Raw genomic sequence first — 22,315 nt, 5'->3', positions numbered from 1 at the left:
TCGCTTAACCAAAATAGACATAAAACACAGCATTATGTGTGGTTTACGTTATGTCCATGTGTCTTTTTTAAGTATAAATGAATAACGTCTCAATTTACAATGTCCCTTGAAACCAAGAAGCCGGGAGGGAGTTGCAAGTCGTAAAATGGCTCAACAGTGACACCAAGCTTTTATAAAGAACATTTTAACCAAATTAGCGGTTTCAAAAACGTTTTGAGAGTCACTATAACAGTAGAAGGGCGCCACCTATCGGCGAATAAAAGGATGGACACAGACAAAGTTTTACCGGCTACAGCGTCTTAAAACATATATTTGACAAAGAGGGAACTATTGAAAAAAGAAAAAATACGTTTGATACAATCTAAATATTGAACAAATAAACAAATACTATTAACTTGCGTTGTAGCCTATATGTTATAATATGATTGCATGATAGTAAAAGAAAAACACGACCATTTATAATGTTACCATTCCTACGCATACAATCAAAAATGTTATCCAAAACATGACGTAATAGGAAGGGAACTGTTGATCGTCACTTATACTTAGTGAACATATTTATTGCCCGACCCATATTTGTGGTCGGAGCAATCCGTCTCTTCATAAGCTCCAGTTTCATTTGTCAGTGTATCACTCAGCACCCTCAGGTCAGGTTCGGTTTATACCCTTCTCACATATGGCCAATGTGGTCACCCTTGGCTAACCTAGCTGGCCGGCTTCTCATACTTTACGTGTGATTGTGTCCATGGTGAACCTCTCTTCCCTGCATCTGTCCCTTCCCCTCATCTTTCTGTTGTTCTGTAACATCTTGGCAACAGGGCCCTTGCATCGAAATAGGTCTGTGAGAAACCCACAGATCTCGAACGGTTAAATGTAAGAATGAGGTATTTATAGATTATTCACACTAACGATACAGTGACACACGAGATCATGTTGAGAAGTAGCTATAAGAAAGCCCAATGCATGATTTATAACTGCAGAATTACTGCCTATATTACTTCAAATAGTATCTAATGAATAAATTCATAATTAATTCAAAATAAAAGTTATCTGCTGGAAATTATGCATAGTGTGGTTTGTGACAATGCCTGTGATTCACGGATTTCTGCTAAAAATCAATCTGTGACAATACAACGTTCATATCTGTAATCCTGACTGCATAAAGCAAACATTGAAATCTAACTTTGATGCTTAAAATTTCATAATTATATCACATACAAGGTTAGATTTGTTCATTTCCTTTTTTTTTATTTAACTTATCAATGGTTTTTAGGTATTAGGTTAACATTGTGACACAATACTTAGTGAATCTAAAGAATATTTTAACAACAAGCACCAAACAGCAGCTTGCACAAGTTATTTTAAAGCATTGCACATTCAATCTTCCTTCGCGTTGACATGGACAAATTTACACTTAGCATTCACTTCAAAGATGGACAGATCCGCTTTATAGACATGCTTTTGCACTTACAATACACTCTATATTGCTCAACTGTTTGTACCTGTCTTGTGTGTGTCTGCGTTGCAAATTCTATGCATTGCTGAGAGTAATAGACAGATCTGAGCGCATGCAGGCAAGTATTTAGACTGCACCTGTCTCTCCTCTTCAAAGTTCTGCCCTTCATGGGTCATCCACTAAATCTTCAAGCAAAGAGAAACAGCTTAAAATTAATAGATTTTTCTGTTTCGGGGATGTACTGCTAGTAACAGCTCTCTGTTCTTTGTTAACTAACTCAAAAACATAAGAGGTCTGAATGTGATTTATTTATTTTTATCTAGCATAAAAATGTTTAAAGTGCTTACTTTCCATATTAGCAATTATATATATTGAATGAATTTATGGATTTCTATTGATGCTTATGAACCCATCCTCACATTTTTGTCTTTTGCATGCAAACCTCTCATTCACTTTACAAAAAGGTTGTATTTGTTGACATTAGTTAATGCATAAAATGAAAACTATTGCTCATTGTTAGTTTATGGTGGCTAAAGCATTTACAAATTTGAACAAAAAAGGCAACCTTATTGTACAGTGTTACTACTTTTATAAGTTGCAGGCTGAACTGCAATCAAACTTAACGCAAACGCACAAAGAGATGACTGCATGACTGTTAATATTGGCCACAGCACCATCACAGTTGGGTCATGCAAGGCCATGACATGTTTACATGTGATTAAGGACAACAAGCTGCATACTTAAGAAGTGCACAGGGCACACATTGTTTCAAAAATTAAGTGATGTTTATTTTCTGGATCATTTGTCATAGTGAAAATAATGAATCTTTAATGTGCTCGCATAGAGAGGTCGCATTAAGCATTATGCCCTAGAGGTAAAATATAGACCTTCGGAAATCCACTGTAAAACTATACAGAACTAATCTTTCAACACTGTGCAGGCATCTTGAATGTCCGGCTCTGATTACTACGCCTCTGAGCCAAGAGCAGTCAGGTACGGCTGAAGGTGGATTTATGCCAGGGGAAGTGTACAGGAAACTCACTGTTGATTGGTGAGGGGGGAATGGTGACTGTTTGTTGGTTTTACTAGATAGAAACAGAGAAAATGGGAGGGGGGAGATTGGGACACTTCAAAAAGATGCATTTCTCAGTGAGGAACACGGGCCTACATCAGAGAACCCAGCAATTTCCGTGCCATCAACTCTGACCTGGAGGAATGGAGGCTGGAGCAAAAAGCCAGGCACTCAAACGAAGATGTATAGATTCGAGACAGAAGCAGATGTGAATGGGGAGAACGTATTGGCTGTTGTTGAAAGTGTGAGGCTACAAGGTGGTCAACAAGAGATCGTCTCAAAGATTTTGAGGTTGACAATAGAACACTACGCAACAGAAACAAAAACACAAAAAACTGCATCATGAACTGCAAAAAAATCAGAATAACCTGTAACAAACGTTTTAACATATTTTTTAATAACTGATATACAGTAGTGTTGTAAAGCATGTTGTCTCAATGTCAGTTTAGAGGACATCTGCTCCACCACTGGTTTGTAAAAAATGTTGTAAAATTTTTATTTTATTTTGTGCATGACTTTGTCATAATCACGTTCATTTGCAGAAAACAATTCATATGCTGTACCATCACAATCCTATTTGAATCTATTTTGATTAAAAATAAAACATCGAAACAATTACAATTGGCAATATTCTTGTAAAATTTGAAACAAAATTTAGAACAAATGTGTTTCATTTCCACAAAATGTATAGCTGCTGTAAAAACATATTTATTGTTTCAACTGAACAAGTAAAAAAGTAAATAAAAAAAGTCACCCATCTTGTCTTCATCTTCTTGTTAATTCAACGCAAAGACGTTAGTTATTAAATTAATTTGTTGTAAAATTGCACTAATCTTTTAAAAGTTTTATTAACTAAACATTTTGAGGCAGCTGGAGTTAACTTAAGTTAACTTAACAACAAATCATTTTACAGCGCCTACCAGAAATGCAAACTACACAGAAATACAAACGTTCTTTGAATGTCAAATGTTCTTTATGGAAGGTTTCACCCAAAAAGGGTTCTATGGAATTGTGAAGCATCTCTTGTTGTGTATGTACATTATGTGCGTATATTGTTTACTATCTTTATGGGTCCGTACATTTCCTGATCAGCCATAATATTGGATATTCTTTCGTTTGACATTATCTTTACATTTAAATGAATTAAATGGTTACATGTTACAACACACAAAATCTGCAACATTTGAAAATGTTATCATAAACAACTTAAACTCTTGGCATTATTACTATCAATTTCACGCCTGACGTTGGTGTTTAACGTTTTAAAATGTATAAACCCACAGTGTCACATCAGTCTCATTGTACAAAACATTCTGTGCAAGAAATACAAATCGAGGTGACAACGGCCTCTTTGAAGAGATTAAAAGTCAATCTGTGCCCACAAAAGCACATTGAATGATCCATTTAATTACTCCACAATGAGTTGCTGCGGCAACAGATCACACTTAACTGATGACACTTATTGACACCATTCAAGAGTTAGTTGGTAACTGTCACGTCATGCCATAGTGGAAGGCAGATCTCCTTTCTCATTCGTACCCATGTCAAATCTGTCAGTAGGTACAGATCGCTCTCCACTGACAGCATCTCGTCATTGGTTGCCTTGCTCATTGACAGGCACTCTGTCTGTAACAAGCGAACAGGTGCTTCTTTGTTCCACACCAAATGCCCTGCAAAAACACGGCGCTGGCTTTCTCACAACTCAACGGTGGACTACTTTGTCCAAAGCAAATGTTTAGATGTATGCACAGATTAAATGCTTGGCTGAGCCGTGGGCTGTTTTGAAACGGCGTGTTTGAAATGCGTGGCCACTTTCACGTCGCCTCATGCTCCATCTCTCAGAAATTGGAGTAGGGGAAAAGGGTGAGAATCTTTGACCCTTGAGCAGGGTTTAAAATGTGCCTCTGCTTTAATGAAAGCTCGATACATAGGCAATGTATTTTATGTTCTTTGAATGTTTTAGATGACTGTGAGCAGGTTTGCAAGGACTTATGTTGAGAAGTGATTCGGAGGTCACAGCACCCTCAAGCAAAAGAGAGAAAAAATTCTCTTGTCACACTGTGGTTCGAAAATAAATATAAATGATTCCCCAATCAGTGGTTTGCAAATGGCTAGTTAGGGAAATTTAGAAAAAGTGTAGGGAAATGCATAGAAAGAAAAAAAAAGGTTCTGTAACCATGGTCCTGAACATCACTGTTAATGTTTAGTCAATGTAAAGTCATCCCTTACCAAAATAAAATACATTTCCTAATATATGAATTAAATGTTTTAATTGACATAATATTGTTTTAGAAAATATACAGAATAATATATTGTAAATATATTACAATATATTGAATAATACATAAGGAATTGCCGCTTTTCATATACTGAAAAATATGTGACTTTACTTATATGTCACAATATATCCAGTAATACACTTTATAATATATTGATGAACATCATAAAATATGGTACTGGATGTTTAAAAATATATGGAACATATTTAATCATGAAAAAAAAACATTAACTGTCAAAGCATGCTGGGAGCTGGAAATCTGCTTTAACTCATTCCTTGAACGTGTCCAGATACAGTATGTGTATTCACATTTATATGGGAATGTCTATGAGCAACATATACTCAATAAAAGATCAAATGCGATGAATATTAGATTTATTTTTGTCTTCATTTCTGGTGTGTTCAATAAATAGCCATATGTTGTCAATGCATATACCCCACTATTATATCTGCATTGTTTCTCCTTTTGGTCTTTTATTAAAAATTCTCATGCAAAAACAAACTCATTCAAACCATATTAATCTGCCATACTTGAACTTCAAGCAGGTCTATTGCCATATGAAATGAAGTTTTTTTTGGGCACACAAGGATTAAGATGCCCCATGTCCACAGTTAAAAATGTCCCCAGATCTTTATTGTTGTCAAAAATTCAGATTTATATCAAACATTCGGTTTTATATCAAATACCAAAAAAAAACATCTAAACCTGACTTGATCTACTAGAAATAATAAAGGGTCGTGGTTAGATCTTCTAGCACATTGGTTCAAAATAAACATAAATATCAACAAAAAAGTGTCACTGAACGCAAAATCAAGATGATGCCATTGGCATCGCAGTTCCCTGATCTGACCATTATAGAAAATGAGTGGGATGAACATGATGATAAGAGAGCGCCAACATTTGAAGGATTTTAAGAGATTCTGAATGAAGGAATGGACTCGCCATATTTTCTCAAACCTCATCAGACATCAAAAGAAGATCTGTTTTTCATGCAAATGGAGGTTGCAGAAAGTTTTGAATACAAGGGTGTATTAGAGAAAATAAAATGTATAATGTGATATTCCCCCCATTTCAAATAGTTTTACATTAATAAAATGTTGTAATATTGTAGATTTGTTGAATAAAAGATAAAAATGAGTAACAATGCAGATTTAAATTTACAGCCTTTGCTCATATTTACCAAGTGTGCCAATAATTGTGGCATTTCCAATATATGGAAATGTATTATGTAATATATCACATCATATTTCGCAGTATATTCCCATATGGTTTTTTTTACGCAAGAGATGTAGATTAATTGTAAATGATAACAGAATTGTCCTTTTTGTGTGAACTGTCCCTTTAACAAACACCAGACCATAAAAAATGTATTAGCAATCTATGAATGGGTCAGACAGTCTTAACATTGTCCAGACCCTGTCATTTGTGGCAGCACCTAAAAACTCATCTCCTCCCCTTTTTCCTAAAAGTTTCATTTACAGATAACGTTTGCCTGTCCCAAAACAATAACAAATGATTGGGCCCCAGTAAAGAAAAAGCAGCATTAAACCACAAAGTTGTTAAAAGCAAGGATCATTGAGGAATTAGTCAGGATCATCAGTGTTTATACACATCTGGGGTATTACCTCACAGTTAGGAGCTTCCAACACAAACTAATTGCCTTTACAATTTGGGAGGTATACAGATCTGTACTGTTTACATTAAAGTGATCAATCCATGTTGTGCAGCAAGTGAAACAATGAAGGGAAGACCTCCGTGTCTCAGTCATTAATCTGATGATTAAGACTGTAATGTTTTCAGGACACATTCCTTTAAAATTAAAATGACTGGAGGCTTTCATCACCTAAAAGTAACCTGATGCTGTGAGCAAAAACCTGAGTCTGTTAAAAATCAAACAATTATGTCAGTGTTCTCTATTGGTTGTTCGTGATTCAGCAACACCAACATCAGGGGCCAGTTGCATAAACATAGACAAAAAGTTAAGGTGCCTTTACAACTAGTCTTACTAGCAGTTAGTTAGAACTAATCAGTCTTTTCTGATTTTTACTTTCATCTCAATTCAACATATCCACTTAAAGATAAAATTAGACGACTAACTTGTAAGACTATTCTAAGCAATTTATTCAACCGGCTCCATGCGTGTTTGACCCCAGAGAACAGATAAATGATAAAAATGGAATTAAAATATATAATTTACTGTTTGCAAGATTGTTCTGCTGTTGAGGTTGTTGTTTGGTGGAATGCCTAAGAAAAGTGAAGTGAAGTCATTTTGTAGAGTGACATTTCTTAAAGAGGATTTAAAAAAATGCAATAACTCGTAAGTATTTAATAAATCGTTTTAAGAATGAGTTACATACTGCAGTAAATGTCAGGGCATTTTCAGTTCAAAATATAATCAAGTGAATATTTTGCTAAATATTTCCTTTAACAGCAAAAGCAATATCTAAACACCTGTTTTGTATTTAAACTCGACATTGTGACGCTTTGGAAACATAACAAAGTAGCTCTATGGCATTATCCGTGAAGTATAAACGTGTGACAATGTCAAAATGTATATACCAAGCAGTGAAGTTTGGTTGATGGCCAAGTTATGCAATGGTTTATCACTTGTTTACATGAAACATGTTCATATTGTTTGTGGTCCTAAAACATATGAATAAAGTTAATTGAATAAATGAGGGCATTCAATTACATATATTACTACTAAAGTATTCTGTGCAGATGAAGCATGTGTTATAGACACTAGGAAACAGCGAAAAAGCAAATATGCATTAATGCTGTTCGCTTATTCAGGTCTCAGCAGGTAGCTCCTCTTCACTTGAGTTGCACCCCACAGTAGGCTACTGTATTGTTTATTCGATGTTGTCATTAACATGTGTGCACCACTTAAACCACCTAAAACATGGCTTGACATTGTGCCAAAAAACGCGTCGATAAACAAAAGTAAACCGTTACCTGAGGATCTGCAAACGCGAGACTCCTCGCAATCTTTTCTGTCATAAATCCTTCAGCTTGCCCACCCCATGCCCCCCATGTGCCTCAAACGCACAACTACCCTGCGTGTCTTGTATAGACATAACAGTGCATTAAAGCACACTTGTGGTCAAAGGTGCGCGACGTGGAAATGCATATCTATATAGATCACAGGTCGCGTTGAATATAAATTCAGGATGAGAGAGCGCGCGTACTTCACAACTCAGGCACGCATCAGCCAGTGAGATCATTTGTGTTATAAATATCTCTTTGCCAGCAGATCTGCTCCAGCTCCTGCAGCCGAGGGTAATGCCCACCGATGGTGTAAACGCGAGTTACCTCTCAGAGCGCAAAATGCTGAAAGTGGCCTAGCGCGCTCACGGAGACGCTTTTAGGAAAGAATGAGCGTTCATCTGATGCTCCTTCTCTTCTTTCTGTTGCTTCGCTCTGCAGCGCTTACGGGATCTGAACGCGTTTCCAAGGAGCACCAACTTGTAGAGGAAGAGTGCGCGTCGGGGCGCAGGACTGGGAGACTGTACTGTAGAGTTGGCATAGGCTTCCACCTTCAGATTCACCCCGATGGAAACGTCAACGGGAGTCACGAACCTAATCGGTTAAGTGAGTTGTCATTTACGAACCTTTATGAAATTACATCGCAAACATTGGAATATGTAGCCTATGGGTGAAGGAAAGATTAATGCGTGATTTATTTCTTTTTTATTCTGAGCAGCATTCAATAATATGGCATGATTAACTTTGTGCAAATTTTAATAGAAATTGCAGTATTTGCAAAGTTGCCTTAAATTCTTAACTTTTGCTTGTGCTTTTGCTAGAATGCATGAGTGAGAGAGAGAGAGAGAGAGAGAGAGAGAGAGAGTCATGGCATACTGATAAGCTGTTTTAATTTTTTTTGATATGCCTCAGTCTGGCAAAGTCATTTTTTCCTCATATACATGAATGGCTGGTTATTTACAAGGCTGCCTCTGGTTAAGGTCTCAGTTTTGTAGCTGTTTGTTTATTTACAGGTATGGGGAACAGGTGCAGCAGCTAAGATCAGAATGCTAGTGTGTTGGAAGCTGGAGTGAGTGGCATCATTTACATGCCATGCACTAGATTTCTGTTAATGGTTGAATCGCTCACTGTACATACCATAGTACTAGCTCTATTTAGAGCATATGGTGTAAAACTGATGATGTTGCTGAAAATTGGATCAAAGACTGCCTGCATGAGATGCGGAAGTGGGTGTTAAGTCTATATGTCAGACAGAATTTAACGGGAATCCACATAATTAGGGTGAATTCATGATACACTCATATCAATGTCAAAAAGTGTCCCAATCAACTTGAATTCACCCTAAATGAGACCCTAATCTATCATATTTACTATGTAAACAGACTGTACAAAGGCAGAGCAACAATGACCATGAAATAAATATAAAAAGATAAGTGTTAAATCCAAATGCCAGTCAGTGTTTATAAAGTATCACACTTACGTGGCAATAGAGCAAACTTAACTCCTGTGAACCAACACTCACAATGTACTTATTTCATGTAAGAGTATATATTAAAGGGATAGTTTAATATATAAAATACCCAAAATGTAAAATTATTTACCATTGTGTCATTCCAAACCTGTATGACTTTCTTTCGTCTGGAGAACATAAAATATGATATTTTGAAGAATGCCGGTAATCGAACAACATTGGTCTCCGTTGACTCCACTGAATGAGACTTTTCTCAAAATATCTTCTTTTGTGTTCCACATGTTTTGAATGCCACGAGGGTGAAAATAAACAGATTTTTTATTTCTGGGTGAACAATCCCTTTAAGGTATTTCACTCTGTACAGCAGTTTTAATGGGTTTTTAATGTATATGTGCTTATTTTGAATGTTTGTTATGTACAATTTTCTGAAAGAAAAATTGTTAAACGATGAACAGTTTGACCTCGGAATTTCCCGCCCCAAAGGTCTTCACTCGTGACTCATTGTGGAGTGTTCGATCTTTCCGTTTCTGTAGGTGTGTTGGAGCTGTTTGCCTTGTCTCAAGGCATCATTGGAATCAGAGGAGTTTTCAGCAACCATTTTTTAGCCATGAACAAGAGGGGGAGGCTTCACGCGACCGTAAGTCTGATCCACTATTCCACTACAAAAACCAATAACCACACCCACAATGCAACCCCAATGTGTTATACACCACATTCACACATTCATTAGACGTCTTGGCGAACTGTGACGTTTTTGAGCCTCTACAAAGAAGCGAAGCACACAGCAGCAGAGAGCCGCACTGCTGTTATACAGAGCAATCTGGCTTTGCGGGAGTCTGGACTGCACGATAGAAGGCAGAGCTTATTTGCACGTGTTAATGGGAAGAGCAGATTAAAGAGTCTGGGGTTGTTGATAAACTTGCAAGAAGGCGAAGGGAATAAAAAATGGGCAGCTAGCATGCCAATAGCAATGAACTTGCAGCATCAACCACAAATACACATCTGTAGTCAAACTGTAGTCATTTTTTAGTTGTGGGCATTGTTTATACTGTCATATAAGTTTTATAAGCAATGATTAGACTTAAAATGTATTTGCATAATATTGTTACTGTCTCATTCAAAACACAGTGAATAATCAGATAACATAAATTTTTCTGAAATCACAATGGCTTATTTACAAAAATTCTAAATTACATTTACATTACATTCATACAGTTGGCAGACTCTTTTATCCAAAGCGACATAGAGTGCGTTCAGGCTAAATATTTAAGTGCGTGTCTTCCCTTGGCTTACCTACAACCTTTTGCGCTGCTAATGCAATGTTCTAACCACTGAGCCAGCAGGAAAATTAAGAATAATGTAATGCAACCCTTGCTCATGGAGAACAAGTGTAAACAAATCTTATGATGAAAAGGCTTGCTGATATATATTTTTATACATAATATAGAATTGGACATTTTCAGCTTTTTAACCCAAAACCCATTTAAAGGTTTTTTTGATGGATTTATTGACATAAATGCAATATAATATACAGTACTATGTATTGAGAGGTGTATAGTGACTTTCCTTAATGTGGCGGCATGTGTTTTTAATTACCTGCTTAGAATGAGCTAATTCTATCTGCATACACCGTAATTCCAATACATGGATTCGGATAAACTGCTCAAGAGCGCGCTTCGTAAATACGCTATCTCTTTCGGCAAAGAAGCGAAAACACAATAACATCTTAGTGTAGCCCCCGTAGAGTTTCGAAAGGGAGTGGAGCGGTGAGCAGTGGAATCAGCAGTTGGTTGCAAGTGCAAAACCTCACCTCTAGATGCCGCTGAAATCTCCACATTCCTCCTTTAACTGTAAAGTGCGTAATGGTTTCAATGTTAAACTAACCCCAGTTCAATTAGGCACCATACAACCATATAATCAGTAAACGCAAAGCAAGTAACCAATTTTCAGAGAACGTGCAAGAGTATATTTAACTAAAGTAAGAGTTTTGTTCCAACAGCAATACGTTCTTTAAACACATAGGAATTAGCTATTGTGGTATACTCCCACCTTTGTGTTTTTTGGTGATCTGTGTTCTTGATGGACTTGTATTGTGATATGTAGTGTACATGTTGTATATGTAATGTTGCATACGCACCCTCCTGTGAAAATGGTTTTCCTCCTGAAGAACAAAATAAATGATCCGTCTATCTATCTACTGTATTTCCTCTACTAATTATACTGACTCACTAAATCCCTCCTGTAAGCAAGCCTCTGCCCAAAACACATTCACATGTCATTACTCTGACAGAAGTATTTTCGAAAATTTGTCTCAAGATCATATAAGGGATATACAGCACAGAAAAAGTGCAGTCTGATAAATCTGAGGATTAGCCTCCAAACTGCCGCAGACATCATCTGTAATTAAAGCAGCTGCAGCGGCTCCATCAGAGCTGAATTGGGTTTCATATCCTCAGACCAGCTACAGTTGCACAGGCTTATTTAATAGGTCTGTCAGCTTGGGTTTTAAACCCCAAGCACTGCACTCGTAGACAAGTCGGCCTAACCAAAGGAGTATCGAGTGACTCAGTGTCTGATTTTGTTGCACTGTCTGTCATATTTAATATTTTGATGTTTTCATTGCATTTAATTTATTGCTGTGTTAATGGCAAGGAAAGCAGATGCACAATATGCTGTGCGACCTCCCCAGCGTGCCATTACAAACATAATGTTTTTAAAGCTTAAAGGGTGACTGCATTCAATGAGCTAAGAGGTGATGGGGTAAAAGTGGTGCAATTATCATGAAATAAAAATGCATTTGATACATGGTAATTCACTTCCTTAGGTAAAGGAAACAACTGCTTATAAGTGGGATCAAATGAAAATATCACGGATCAAATGTATAATCACTGAAATGATCACATTGTCTGTTGTTAAAGTATAAAGATCACGATGCTGATATACAGTTCTGGGGAGACTAGAAACAGATAACAATTTACAATCAAGTTGTATTTGTTTACGTTAATTAATGCATTAGCTTACATGTCATGAACTTACAATGAAGTATACTTCTACAGCAATTATTAATCTTAGTTCAGGTCAATTTCAACATTTACTAATACATTTTTTAGATACAACGTTGTAACTATTAACATTATTTAAAGCACCATGAACTAACATGAGTAAAAACGATATTGCTCATTGCTAGTTCAAGTTTATGCATTTACTAATGTTAACAAATACAACCTTGTTGTAAAATGTTACCGGGAAATAATACTCAGTATAATACTCAGAAAGAAAGCTGTCAGAGAACAGACAGAAGTCAGACAGCTGTGCAAGTTCATGACAAAAAACATGTCTACTGCTCTCAGACCCGGAACGTGCAGACACATGCGGTACCTTCTTTCATCTACTCGTGTCACAGATTAAAAGAACCAAAAAATAATAATATCCTTATCCTCAACAGCTGACTGTCTTTAAAACTGAGGGCACCAGGGATACTTCCAGATGACAAGAACCACATACTCTACTTAAACAAACATTCTGATCTTTTGGGGGCACATTACAACATTTAGGACAGAGTGTTCCTGTGAAGTTATGATGGGTCAAGTTGTGAGTGGCATGTTTGGAAAATACTGTAATGCCACCATTTTCTGCTTTGGTGCACTCTTCAGCAAACCAGAACAGTTTTATTATTTCAGTGTTTGGGAATTATGCAGTTAGGAATGGCCCTCATTAAATTCATGATATATTTTCCCACCAAATGTATTTTTAGAAAGTGAGGTAGAGTTCATGGAGTTTGTGTTAATTTAATTTCTTAAATTTCCTTCTTTTGTGTTCTGCAGAAGAAAGAAAGGCAAACAGGTCTGAAGTAAATGATGGCCGAATTTTCTAATTGTTTTGGGTGAACTGTCCCCTTCCAGTTTGCATGGTATATAACCAAAGATTGCCTAGACAAAAGCATCTGTACTACTTCCCTTTACTCTGTACGGATAAAGTTATTTCATGCCTAATGAGTTTTCAGCCCCCACAAAGCAAGCTCTGCTTCTGTCAGTCACCGCAGTCTTTGATTGGAAAGTCGGTTTTGATGACTTTGAGCTGGGAGATAAAAGTAAGACTTGCAATTATTCTATAACCCCTTCGATGTTTCTTTCTGTGGCTCGGTGTCTGTTATCTGCGTGCTGCTTTTCATTAGCTCTCTTTATGAGGGGCTAACTCAATCAGACTCAATCTCCCTCTCCAGCAGCTGCTAATGTGGCATCCTACTTGTGCAAAGTGCATGCAATGTAATTACTTATTTTGGGCCTGATAGTGAAAGCTTTATTGATGTGTTGTGGCCCTGTGCATTTGCTATGCTAAATTCAAAGCATCACTTGAAAAATGTCTTAAAACTTTGCAGTATGTTATCGCGGAGACGGATGGGAGTTGTTAGACCTTTGGTTTAAAGCCTGTAACTCTCTCTCATTTGCACTATGAGGATTTATATTTACGTGCATTCATTTAGCAGATGCTTCTAAGCAACACGAGGGAGCATTCAACAATTTGCCTTAAAAGTATAGTTCACCCAAAAGTGAAATTTTTCATCATTTACTTAAACTGTCATTTCCAATTTGTATGACTTTCTTTCTTCTGGAGAACACAAAATAAAATATTTTGAACAATTTTGGTAAACAAACAATTGGTCCACATTGACTTACACACAAAACAACAAAAACAATTCTCATATCTTCTTTTGTGTTTCAAAGAATCAAGTTAAATGAAAGGAATAAATGATAACAACACTTTTTTAACTATCCCTTAAAGAGCCATAAGAGAAAAGAACAACACAAAAGCGGAACGTTTTTTTAAATGATTTGATAAAAAGTGAAAAGGTTAGGGTTGAAGATTAGTGAAGTTATTGGAGAGAGAGAGGGAGAGAGGGAGAGAGGGAGAGAGGGGGAAACAGGAGTCATGAAATTACCACAAGCTAAGACTCAAAAAGGGGCAAAAAGCGTCACTGCACTATATACCAACTTATTTACCCTTAGAGAGGATTTGGCTGTGAGGGTACAATCCAGCATTCTCACTTAATGGTCATAGATGTAGGAAACCCTGTTTATACCGAGTATTTAGATGCGTTTTGGTCGATCGTATCACAATTGGACAAAAGAGACACACTCCTTTTTCTACACCTGGTGTTTCAATCCATCTCTTGTGTCCACTTTGACCACTTCTTTCCTGATTTCTTCGCAAATGTTTATGGGCGTCTAAATACAAGGCTTATATAATGTATTTAGTAATGTAAATCTAATATATTTTATAATGTAGCGAATGGATTTTATTTGTGCTCTGACAGACAGCCATGAGGCCGTGCTGAACACTGTGAGTGTGCGTTATAAATCTAGAATATTGAGGTGTTCTGCTGGCAAAGTTTAAATCCGGTCTGGCTTACGCCCGTTTATGACTTAAGAATTACGCATTATGTCCTTATGTGGAGAGTAGGCTGTCTCTTGTGGCTGTTCGAACGCATTCAACCACATGACTGTCTACATCATTGAAGCGTACACTGTCCCATTTTGTACAATAGAGGTACAGGAGTGACTGCAAAACTGAACTTGTCCTCTGATGTTCTTCGTGATATGCAAATATAATGCAAATTTGCAAACAAAATTCAGAAGATTGTTATGCACACTGTGTTCACAGTGTGTATCTATTAACAATAAACAACTTTTCTATCATTTCATTCCTCTTTTCTCTTTCCTTAGGAGAGTTTCACAGATGACTGCAAGTTTAGGGAGCGATTTCAAGAGAACAGCTACAACACATATGCCTCAGTGATCCACAAGAACCACCGCACTGGTAGAGAATGGTTTGTGGCGCTAAACAAGAGAGGCAAAGCCAAAATGGGGTCCAGTCCCAGAGTGAAGTCACAACACGTGTCTACACATTTTTTGCCTAGGATGAACTTGCATGATAAATCTGAGCAAAGTTTCACAATAACAGACAAAGAAAAGGAAAAACAATCACCTCCACATCCATCAAAGCCCTCGATACCAAAAACCACCATCAACACTAGGAAGAGGAATCGGCCGGTGGTCAAGTATTGGCCAAAATTTAGATTTGGATAGACCCGTGCTGCCTTAAACTTGGACTAATCTTGAAACATGCAAGGAAAGGGTTGCAGGCCTGAGTTAACAGGAAGCCAAAGTTTTCTCTACAGAATGAAATGTTTGCTTAACTTGAGCATTCCGGGTATCACGTACATCACAGAAAAGGGTTGAATGACCCAATAATGAGATATTTTCAGATGTGATAAATGAATGAACTGCTTATTGAAGTCCGTTGAACATTTTACAAAGATCTTCCCATGCATCCCAAAAATCGTATAGTTGCTTCACAAAATGTTTTACTTTCCTCAATAATTTTACAAAATATGTTTTTATATTATACCTCACTGTATTTATACAATATATGTATGTCTGTAGTACAAGCTTGTTTTGCACAAACAATTTTCCAGCGTATACAATTATAATGTTTGTGATGGTAATTTGTAAAACATCATGTCAACAGCAATACAAATATCATTATGAATGTTTTTAATGTTTCTAATTATTTGGCTTTGAAAACAATCTATCAAAACTATCAGTCTAGCTGCAGACTCTCACATAATAAAAATGCTGTCGTGACCCCAGCACATTCCGCGGAAGAGGGATGTCTCAAAAGTATAAACATCTCTCGCAAGGCTGCTCTGTTTTTACAGAGTTGCAGTCATAGGTGTATCAAATGGCAGACAGTTGTAGTATGACCCTTGACAAAATATTCTAATAACTGCATCAGGCAATATCCTCTGAAACTGAAATCCTTCATATGTGTTGACAGATGAAAGCAAGCCTTATTAGCAGCCAGATTTCATTATTTATTGAAACATTTCACAATAGATCTGTCCAGGCCGAAGTCATACAATCTGGGAGAGAATGAACCTTTGAATCATGGGTTATTTGGGGAATTTCTAAGGCGTTTTTAAAAGCACTTCACTATGAGTAATATAAAGTTTGAGGTTAGCATAGAGACTTCCTGTTTTGTTTAAAATCCTGTTAAACAATATATTTGTTCTGAGGTCACTGTTTATTTCATGAGTTTTTGTTACTGCTAAAATGGATGTGCATGTTCCTCAGTTGCATGTTGTGTAGGAATTTTCTGAAACCAAGATTAAAACTAACAAAACTTTTTTAAAATGTTGTGCCTTTAGCCTGTTAAGTTGATTCAAAGTGTAGTACAAGACATTCTTCTAGCAGAGAATGTTTTACAACAGTGTCTAATCAAACTGGTAAAAAATACAGGGGTCTATAAGGAATCCAAATGATAGTGTCTGCAAACCATTCCTGTATAGTGCTATGAATCCTTCAGCTATATTAACAGGATTGCGGAGATATATGCACATAAACAAAACGTACAGCAAAATTCAACTGTTTTCACATAGATACAAAAACTCAGAAAAACTTTTTAAAGGCCTGCCATCTAGTGGTCAAATATGGAAAAAGTTCTCCAAAACGACACAAGTTTTTACAGTAGCTTGACTTACTAAAGCATTTAGAGGGACAGTTCACCCAAAAATTATTTATTTCAACCTTTTTTTTCTGTGACACAAAAAATAATTCAGGAAAGCAAACAGTTCTAGGGCACCTTTGGCAGCTATATTAATTTTCCTACTATGGAAGTCAATGATACCCCAAAAATAGTTGCTAACATTTTTCCAAATATATTTCTTTGTGTTTAACAGAACAAAAAAAGGCAGAAACTGCATGTGATCTTTAAGGCTTCTCTGTGTTTATAAACATTAAGGATATCTTAGATCTTTATAATCACTTTCAAACGTTCTGTAGCATTAGGATTGAGTAAATGTATGACATTTAACCAGACTTTAGCCTATCTGCAAAACATCAACACTTCTCAAAATAGCAAATGAGGTATACCCTACTTTTTGTAGTTTGTATGAGTAACGGGATACATGTTTTACATTCTTTTAAAAAGGTCCATGTAACGCTTCACAATTACATTTACATTTACATTTAGTCATTTAGCAGATTAAAAATTCAGACCATACAATGTAAATGCAAAAATATAGACACGGTACAGACCGGTGGCCGCGGACCTTTCATACGTGCGCTTATTATTAAAATTACAGTATAAGTCACTGAAAGAGTGTGCGTCATACCCCTGTGCTAATGGTACGACCCACAGCGCAAACAGAAAACGTCTCGGTTACGTTTGTAACCTCCGTTCCCTGATGGAGGGAACGAGACGTTGTGAGAGACTGACTGGGGTTTGATCATGAGAACCTACCTTCTCCGAGATAATTAATTATAAAACGCCAATGGGCTATACCCGTACATAACCCCGTATAAAGGAAAATGGCAGCGGTCATTCACTCACCCTTTGTACTGAGGAACCTGAGAGGGCACTCCCGGTCACTGCAGTGGTTCGGGGCAGCGTTGTGGCATGAAGTCACAACGTCTCGTTCCCTCCATCAGGGAACGGAGGTTACAGACGTAACCGAGACGTTCCCCTTCAGTCGGTCTCTCGACGTTGTGAGGAGTAGTAGCTAGTAGCGAGGAGCTGTCCGGAGCCGAACACTGGGGAAACACTGCTCTCCTCTTAGAAGAGTGTGTTACGGAGGCCACATCCTACCCAGAGGGGAGGTTACATGTGGAGACACTAACATGGTCTCACTGGCGGGGACAACAACATGCGCAAAAAGGTGTCAGCCCGAGTAGGGGGACAAATCCAGGTGGGATTACCACCGGCGGGGAGGCCACAGATTCACCAATCGGGAAATCATGAGTGAGGAATTCAACACACGGGACGACCCAGAGGGGAGTCACTACGTATGGGGCACTCCGCTCAGTCTGTTACCAAGTGCAAATGCTTAGTGTTGGATGGAATGCCTATACTTCGCAGCGAGAGGGGAAAGTAGGGAGGCTAAAATAGCGCACTAGTCTCACCTGAGGAGGGGAGAAGGGGCTTTCGCAGGCGTACGCCCAAACCAAGAGCCCAACCTAAACGTTGGCGGCGGACATGTGCTGCAACTGGTTCCACGTGGAGATTGTAAAACCTTGTGAAGGTACTGGGTGTAGCCCAACCCGCAGTTCTACAAATGTCTGCCAGAGAGGCGACCTGTGCCAGTGCCCACCAGTGGAGTGGGCTCTCACTGCGAGCGGGCACGGCGATCCTGGGATTGGTACCCAGTGCGCCACCTCTGTTTGGAGACAGCCCCCCCCGGGTGCTGTCTCCCTGAACAGACAAAGAGCCGCTCAGAGCTTCTGAGGCTCCGTGTGCGGTCCAGACCGAGGCGCAGCGCGCGTACTGGACACAACACATAAAAGGTTGGGTCTTCCTCTCCGGAGGGGAGCGCCTGCAGGTTCACCACCTGGTCCCGGAAGGGAGTAGTGGGAAGCTTGGGCACGTCGCCGGGACAGGATCTCAGGACCACGTGAGAATTACCGAGCCCGAGTTCCAGGCACCTTTGGGACACAGAGAATGCCTGTAGGTCCCCACCCTCTTGATAAAGGTGAGCACCACCAAGAGTGCATCTTTCATCAACAACTGAGGAAGATTGGCACTCTTAGGGGCTCACCAGGGCCGTACCAAGCCCCTGTAGGACCACATTAGGGTCCCAAGAGGGTACGGAGCACGGTCAAGGTGGATACACCCTTCTCGCGCTCCTGAGGAACCTGGTGACCAGGTCGTGCTGACGGAGATACTTACCTGCGGGTCAGCACTGATCCGATCAGGCAACTCCCGGGGAGAACACCAGGACAAAATGGCACCACTATAAGCGTAGAGCCGCCTAGAGGCGGGGCTCTAGCCTGTAAGACAGTCTCCCGAAACGGTAACGGCAAGCCCTCGTCCCGTCCAGGGGCCAGGCATGGAGGTTCCAGAGGCCTGCGTTGGGGTGCCACAACATGCCCTTCCCCTGCAACAGAAGGTCCTTCGTCAGGGGAATGGGCCAGGGGGGGCCATCGTCAGATCTACCAGATCCGAGAGCCAGGAACCCCCGCTCGGAGAAAGGTCAAGTCTGAACAGAGTGCGAAGGCACTAAGGCGTTACCGTAATTCGCCGGCTTGCCACCAGGTCTTGGCGAGCTCGTCATGCACCTCGTCAAGAATGGTAACGGAGCGGGGCGTGACTTTTGACAACACCCCCGAAACCGCACATCTAGCCGCGAGCGTTCCGGGGAGGGTGGTGTTACACCCTGCAACCCGATGCATGCGGCTGCCCGGGAAAGTATGGCCGACATCTCAGCGTCAGTCTCCTCTGGAGCTCGACTGCTGACGACAGGATATCAGAGGAGTCTTCCGCATCCGATGCCAACAGGCAGCTGTCCGCCGCAGCGACAGAGATAGCGTCATCATCCGTGTGCAAAGTCTTACCACTATGAGACGGCCGTCTGCAGCTCGTAGGGGACGAACCAGGTGAGGGTGAAGGGGTATAGATGGTCCGCGAGCGTGAAGCTGACAGAGCAACATCTATCGGAGTCCCCAAATCACCCCCGCCGCTCGCCAAAGCGGTCAACCTCGCCGAAACGGCAGCTGAACACGCCTGGGAAACAGACGGGGTGGTGGCAGCGCTCGAAAAGAACGTAGCCAACTGTGACCGCAACACCCTGATTGCTATGTCCGCACACACGGGACATACCGCATCAGTGAAACCTGCCTCAGCATGCTTGAGCCCCAAGCAAGTGACACAGGTATCATGGCCGTCAGACTCCAGGACGAGCCTGTCACACCCAAGGATACAGCTACGAGACATGCTCGTAGCCAGAGGGACTTACCTCTTAAGGTCTGTAGCCTTCTTCCGAAACGCCCAGGGGAAGTCCACCGAAAGGAGAAGTCCGCTGCTCCGCGTCATAAATCCAGCAGGTTAAAAGTTTTCTCGAAGTCAAGTATCGCGTGTAGCATCAGCAAACACACAGGTTCCGGAGAACAAAGGGTGAGTGAATGACCGCCGCCACCTTCCTTTATACCCGCATGTACGGGGCGGAGACTGGCGTGCGCGTGCCATTCGCCAAGCCCATTGGCGTTTTATAATTAATTATCTCGGAGAAGGTAGGTTCTCAAGATCAAACCCCAGTCAGTCTCTCACAAAGTTGAGAGACCGACTGAAGGGGAACGAAAAATAGAAAACTTGAAAATCGGCTAGTTTTCGTTTGTTTAAATTTTCCTTTGTTACATTACAATTCAGTCCAATTAAAATTAAGTAACAGAGAGATGGAGAAACAGATTTTCTAAGAAACGGACATTATTATGTATTCATAGGGTCTTAAAACGGAACTGTGAAGCGTTACACGGACCTGGGCAACATTTCTTAAAGCGTGGGCAGTGGCGGTTCTACATTGAAATACACCCCGGGCGAGAACACCTTTGAGCGCCCCACCCCTGCCAGAAAAAACTAAATGATGTCATGAGGCCATTATAACTGTGTCATGAATATTTTTCTTGACCTCAACTACAGTGGTACAAATTGAATTTGTCATTAAAATTTCATTGTACCACTGTAGTTGAGGTCAAGAAAAGTATACATGACAGTGTTATAAAACAATTTGACAGAGTATTAACACTTAATGATTTTTTACTGACATTCAATTTGTACCACTGGAAATAAAAGTCGTCAGAAAAAAATTCATGACACAGTTATAATGGCCTCATGACAGCCAATGTCAAAACCAACATGACAGTTAACCCAGCTAAGTAGTGTCTTAAGTTCAATAATTCATCTGCTATGTCATGTTTTTAATGACAATTATGACAGGTAATGATGTATTAGTTAATGTAAAGTTGTCAACAAATACCTCAAACAAACAATATTTGCATTAAAAATGTCATAATTGAGCGAATGACACTTAATGACAGTTGTCATAAACATGCATAAAACCTCCTTCATATTCATGACATGTGTCATGTCGCAAATAAATAGCAAAGGTTATGTTCGTCTTTGAAACTAACTACAGATTTGAAAATTCTGTTTGCTAATTACAGGGCCTAACGTTAACCCAACTGATGGAAATAAATAATATGAACTGAACTTGTAACAGTTTTGTTGCAAAGCACAATATTATGGTAAATTGGTGAACGTTTTCCCGTTTTTTATAGATGATTGGTTTACAGTTAAAAAGAAACTTCATATCTGTTACTGCCCATGCTACAACTCATGCTCCCTCAAGTGCTCTCGGAAATTCGATAATTCCCACTTCATCCCGGAAGTAAAGTCTGGATTAAGTAACATTTAATTTATTATTAAAACATTAATAATGTTACTAATGATTTAGAAGCATTATAACATTAAAAGTATCTGCTGACATAAAAGAGCACCGTTTCAAATTATTTTCGGGTTGAAGTCTTCCGACTTCCTAGTGGGAAACGCGACATCAGAGGGCGTCCATGTGCGATGTTTACTTCGGAAACTCATATTTCCGATAATTCCGAGAGCACGTGAAGGCAGCATAAATCGTCTCTGTTGCTATGGCAGTGTAAACAAGATGGTGGACGACAGCGGTTCAAGCTTTCCGAATGAAATCGGCGATGACTTTCGCACTTATGAGGACTTTTTGGATTCTCAGATTAAACCGCTGGATCTATATTACCTTCAGGTGAAATATTACAATTCATTTTTGATCGGCAAGGGAGACATTGATACTTGATCTGACTGTTAAATGAAATGGAAACGTTAACCAACTGATTAATGATGTTTTATCTGATTTTATAGATGTAACGTTAGTGAAATGAACCCATAGACATTATATATCAATTCAATTGTGATACATAACGTGATTTTGACAAGCGATTATACCTCGATTCTGGGACAACATGATACAGCCATTGTATCTATATTGGAACCTATTGTCTCTCCTTTTTATTTAAAAAATAAAAAAAACATTGTTATTATTTTTGTCTAGTCGAAGCTGTGAACATAAGGATAACTCCTCTCTAAAGCAATATTATTTTCTTATTGAATATGAAAACGAATAGCAGTTTGCCGGTAGATGGCGACACGGTACTTCTGTAAAGAAACAAGACGTTTTTCCCACAATGTCGTGG

At 39.1% G+C, this 22,315-nt stretch overlaps 2 protein-coding genes across 2 annotated transcripts in view; both read left to right on the top strand.

Annotated features, from left to right (window-relative positions):
* Window positions 1–8,181: 8,181 nt before the first annotated feature.
* On the top strand, window positions 8,182–15,349 carry fgf5 (fibroblast growth factor 5; the record flags this gene model as incomplete). Its single annotated transcript, XM_079473029.1, has 3 exons — window positions 8,182–8,398; window positions 9,797–9,900; window positions 14,987–15,349. 3 exons carry the CDS (start codon window positions 8,182–8,184, stop codon window positions 15,347–15,349), a joined length of 684 nt encoding a protein of 227 aa, XP_079329155.1.
* Window positions 15,350–21,756: 6,407 nt separating this feature from the next.
* The window catches only part of cfap299 (cilia and flagella associated protein 299), a gene marked incomplete at both ends in the record, with an annotated part of 58,616 nt that continues 58,057 nt past the window's right edge, over window positions 21,757–22,315 (top strand). The window contains 1 exon segment of the mRNA XM_079471091.1: window positions 21,757–21,867. Coding sequence (XP_079327217.1) covers window positions 21,757–21,867 — 111 coding nt within the window.

The sequence above is a fragment of the Barbatula barbatula genome (genome assembly GCF_947034865.1).
Source record: "Barbatula barbatula genome assembly, chromosome: 2".
Lineage (NCBI taxonomy): Eukaryota > Metazoa > Chordata > Actinopteri > Cypriniformes > Nemacheilidae > Barbatula > Barbatula barbatula.
This window is presented reverse-complemented; position numbering and strand designations above follow the sequence as displayed.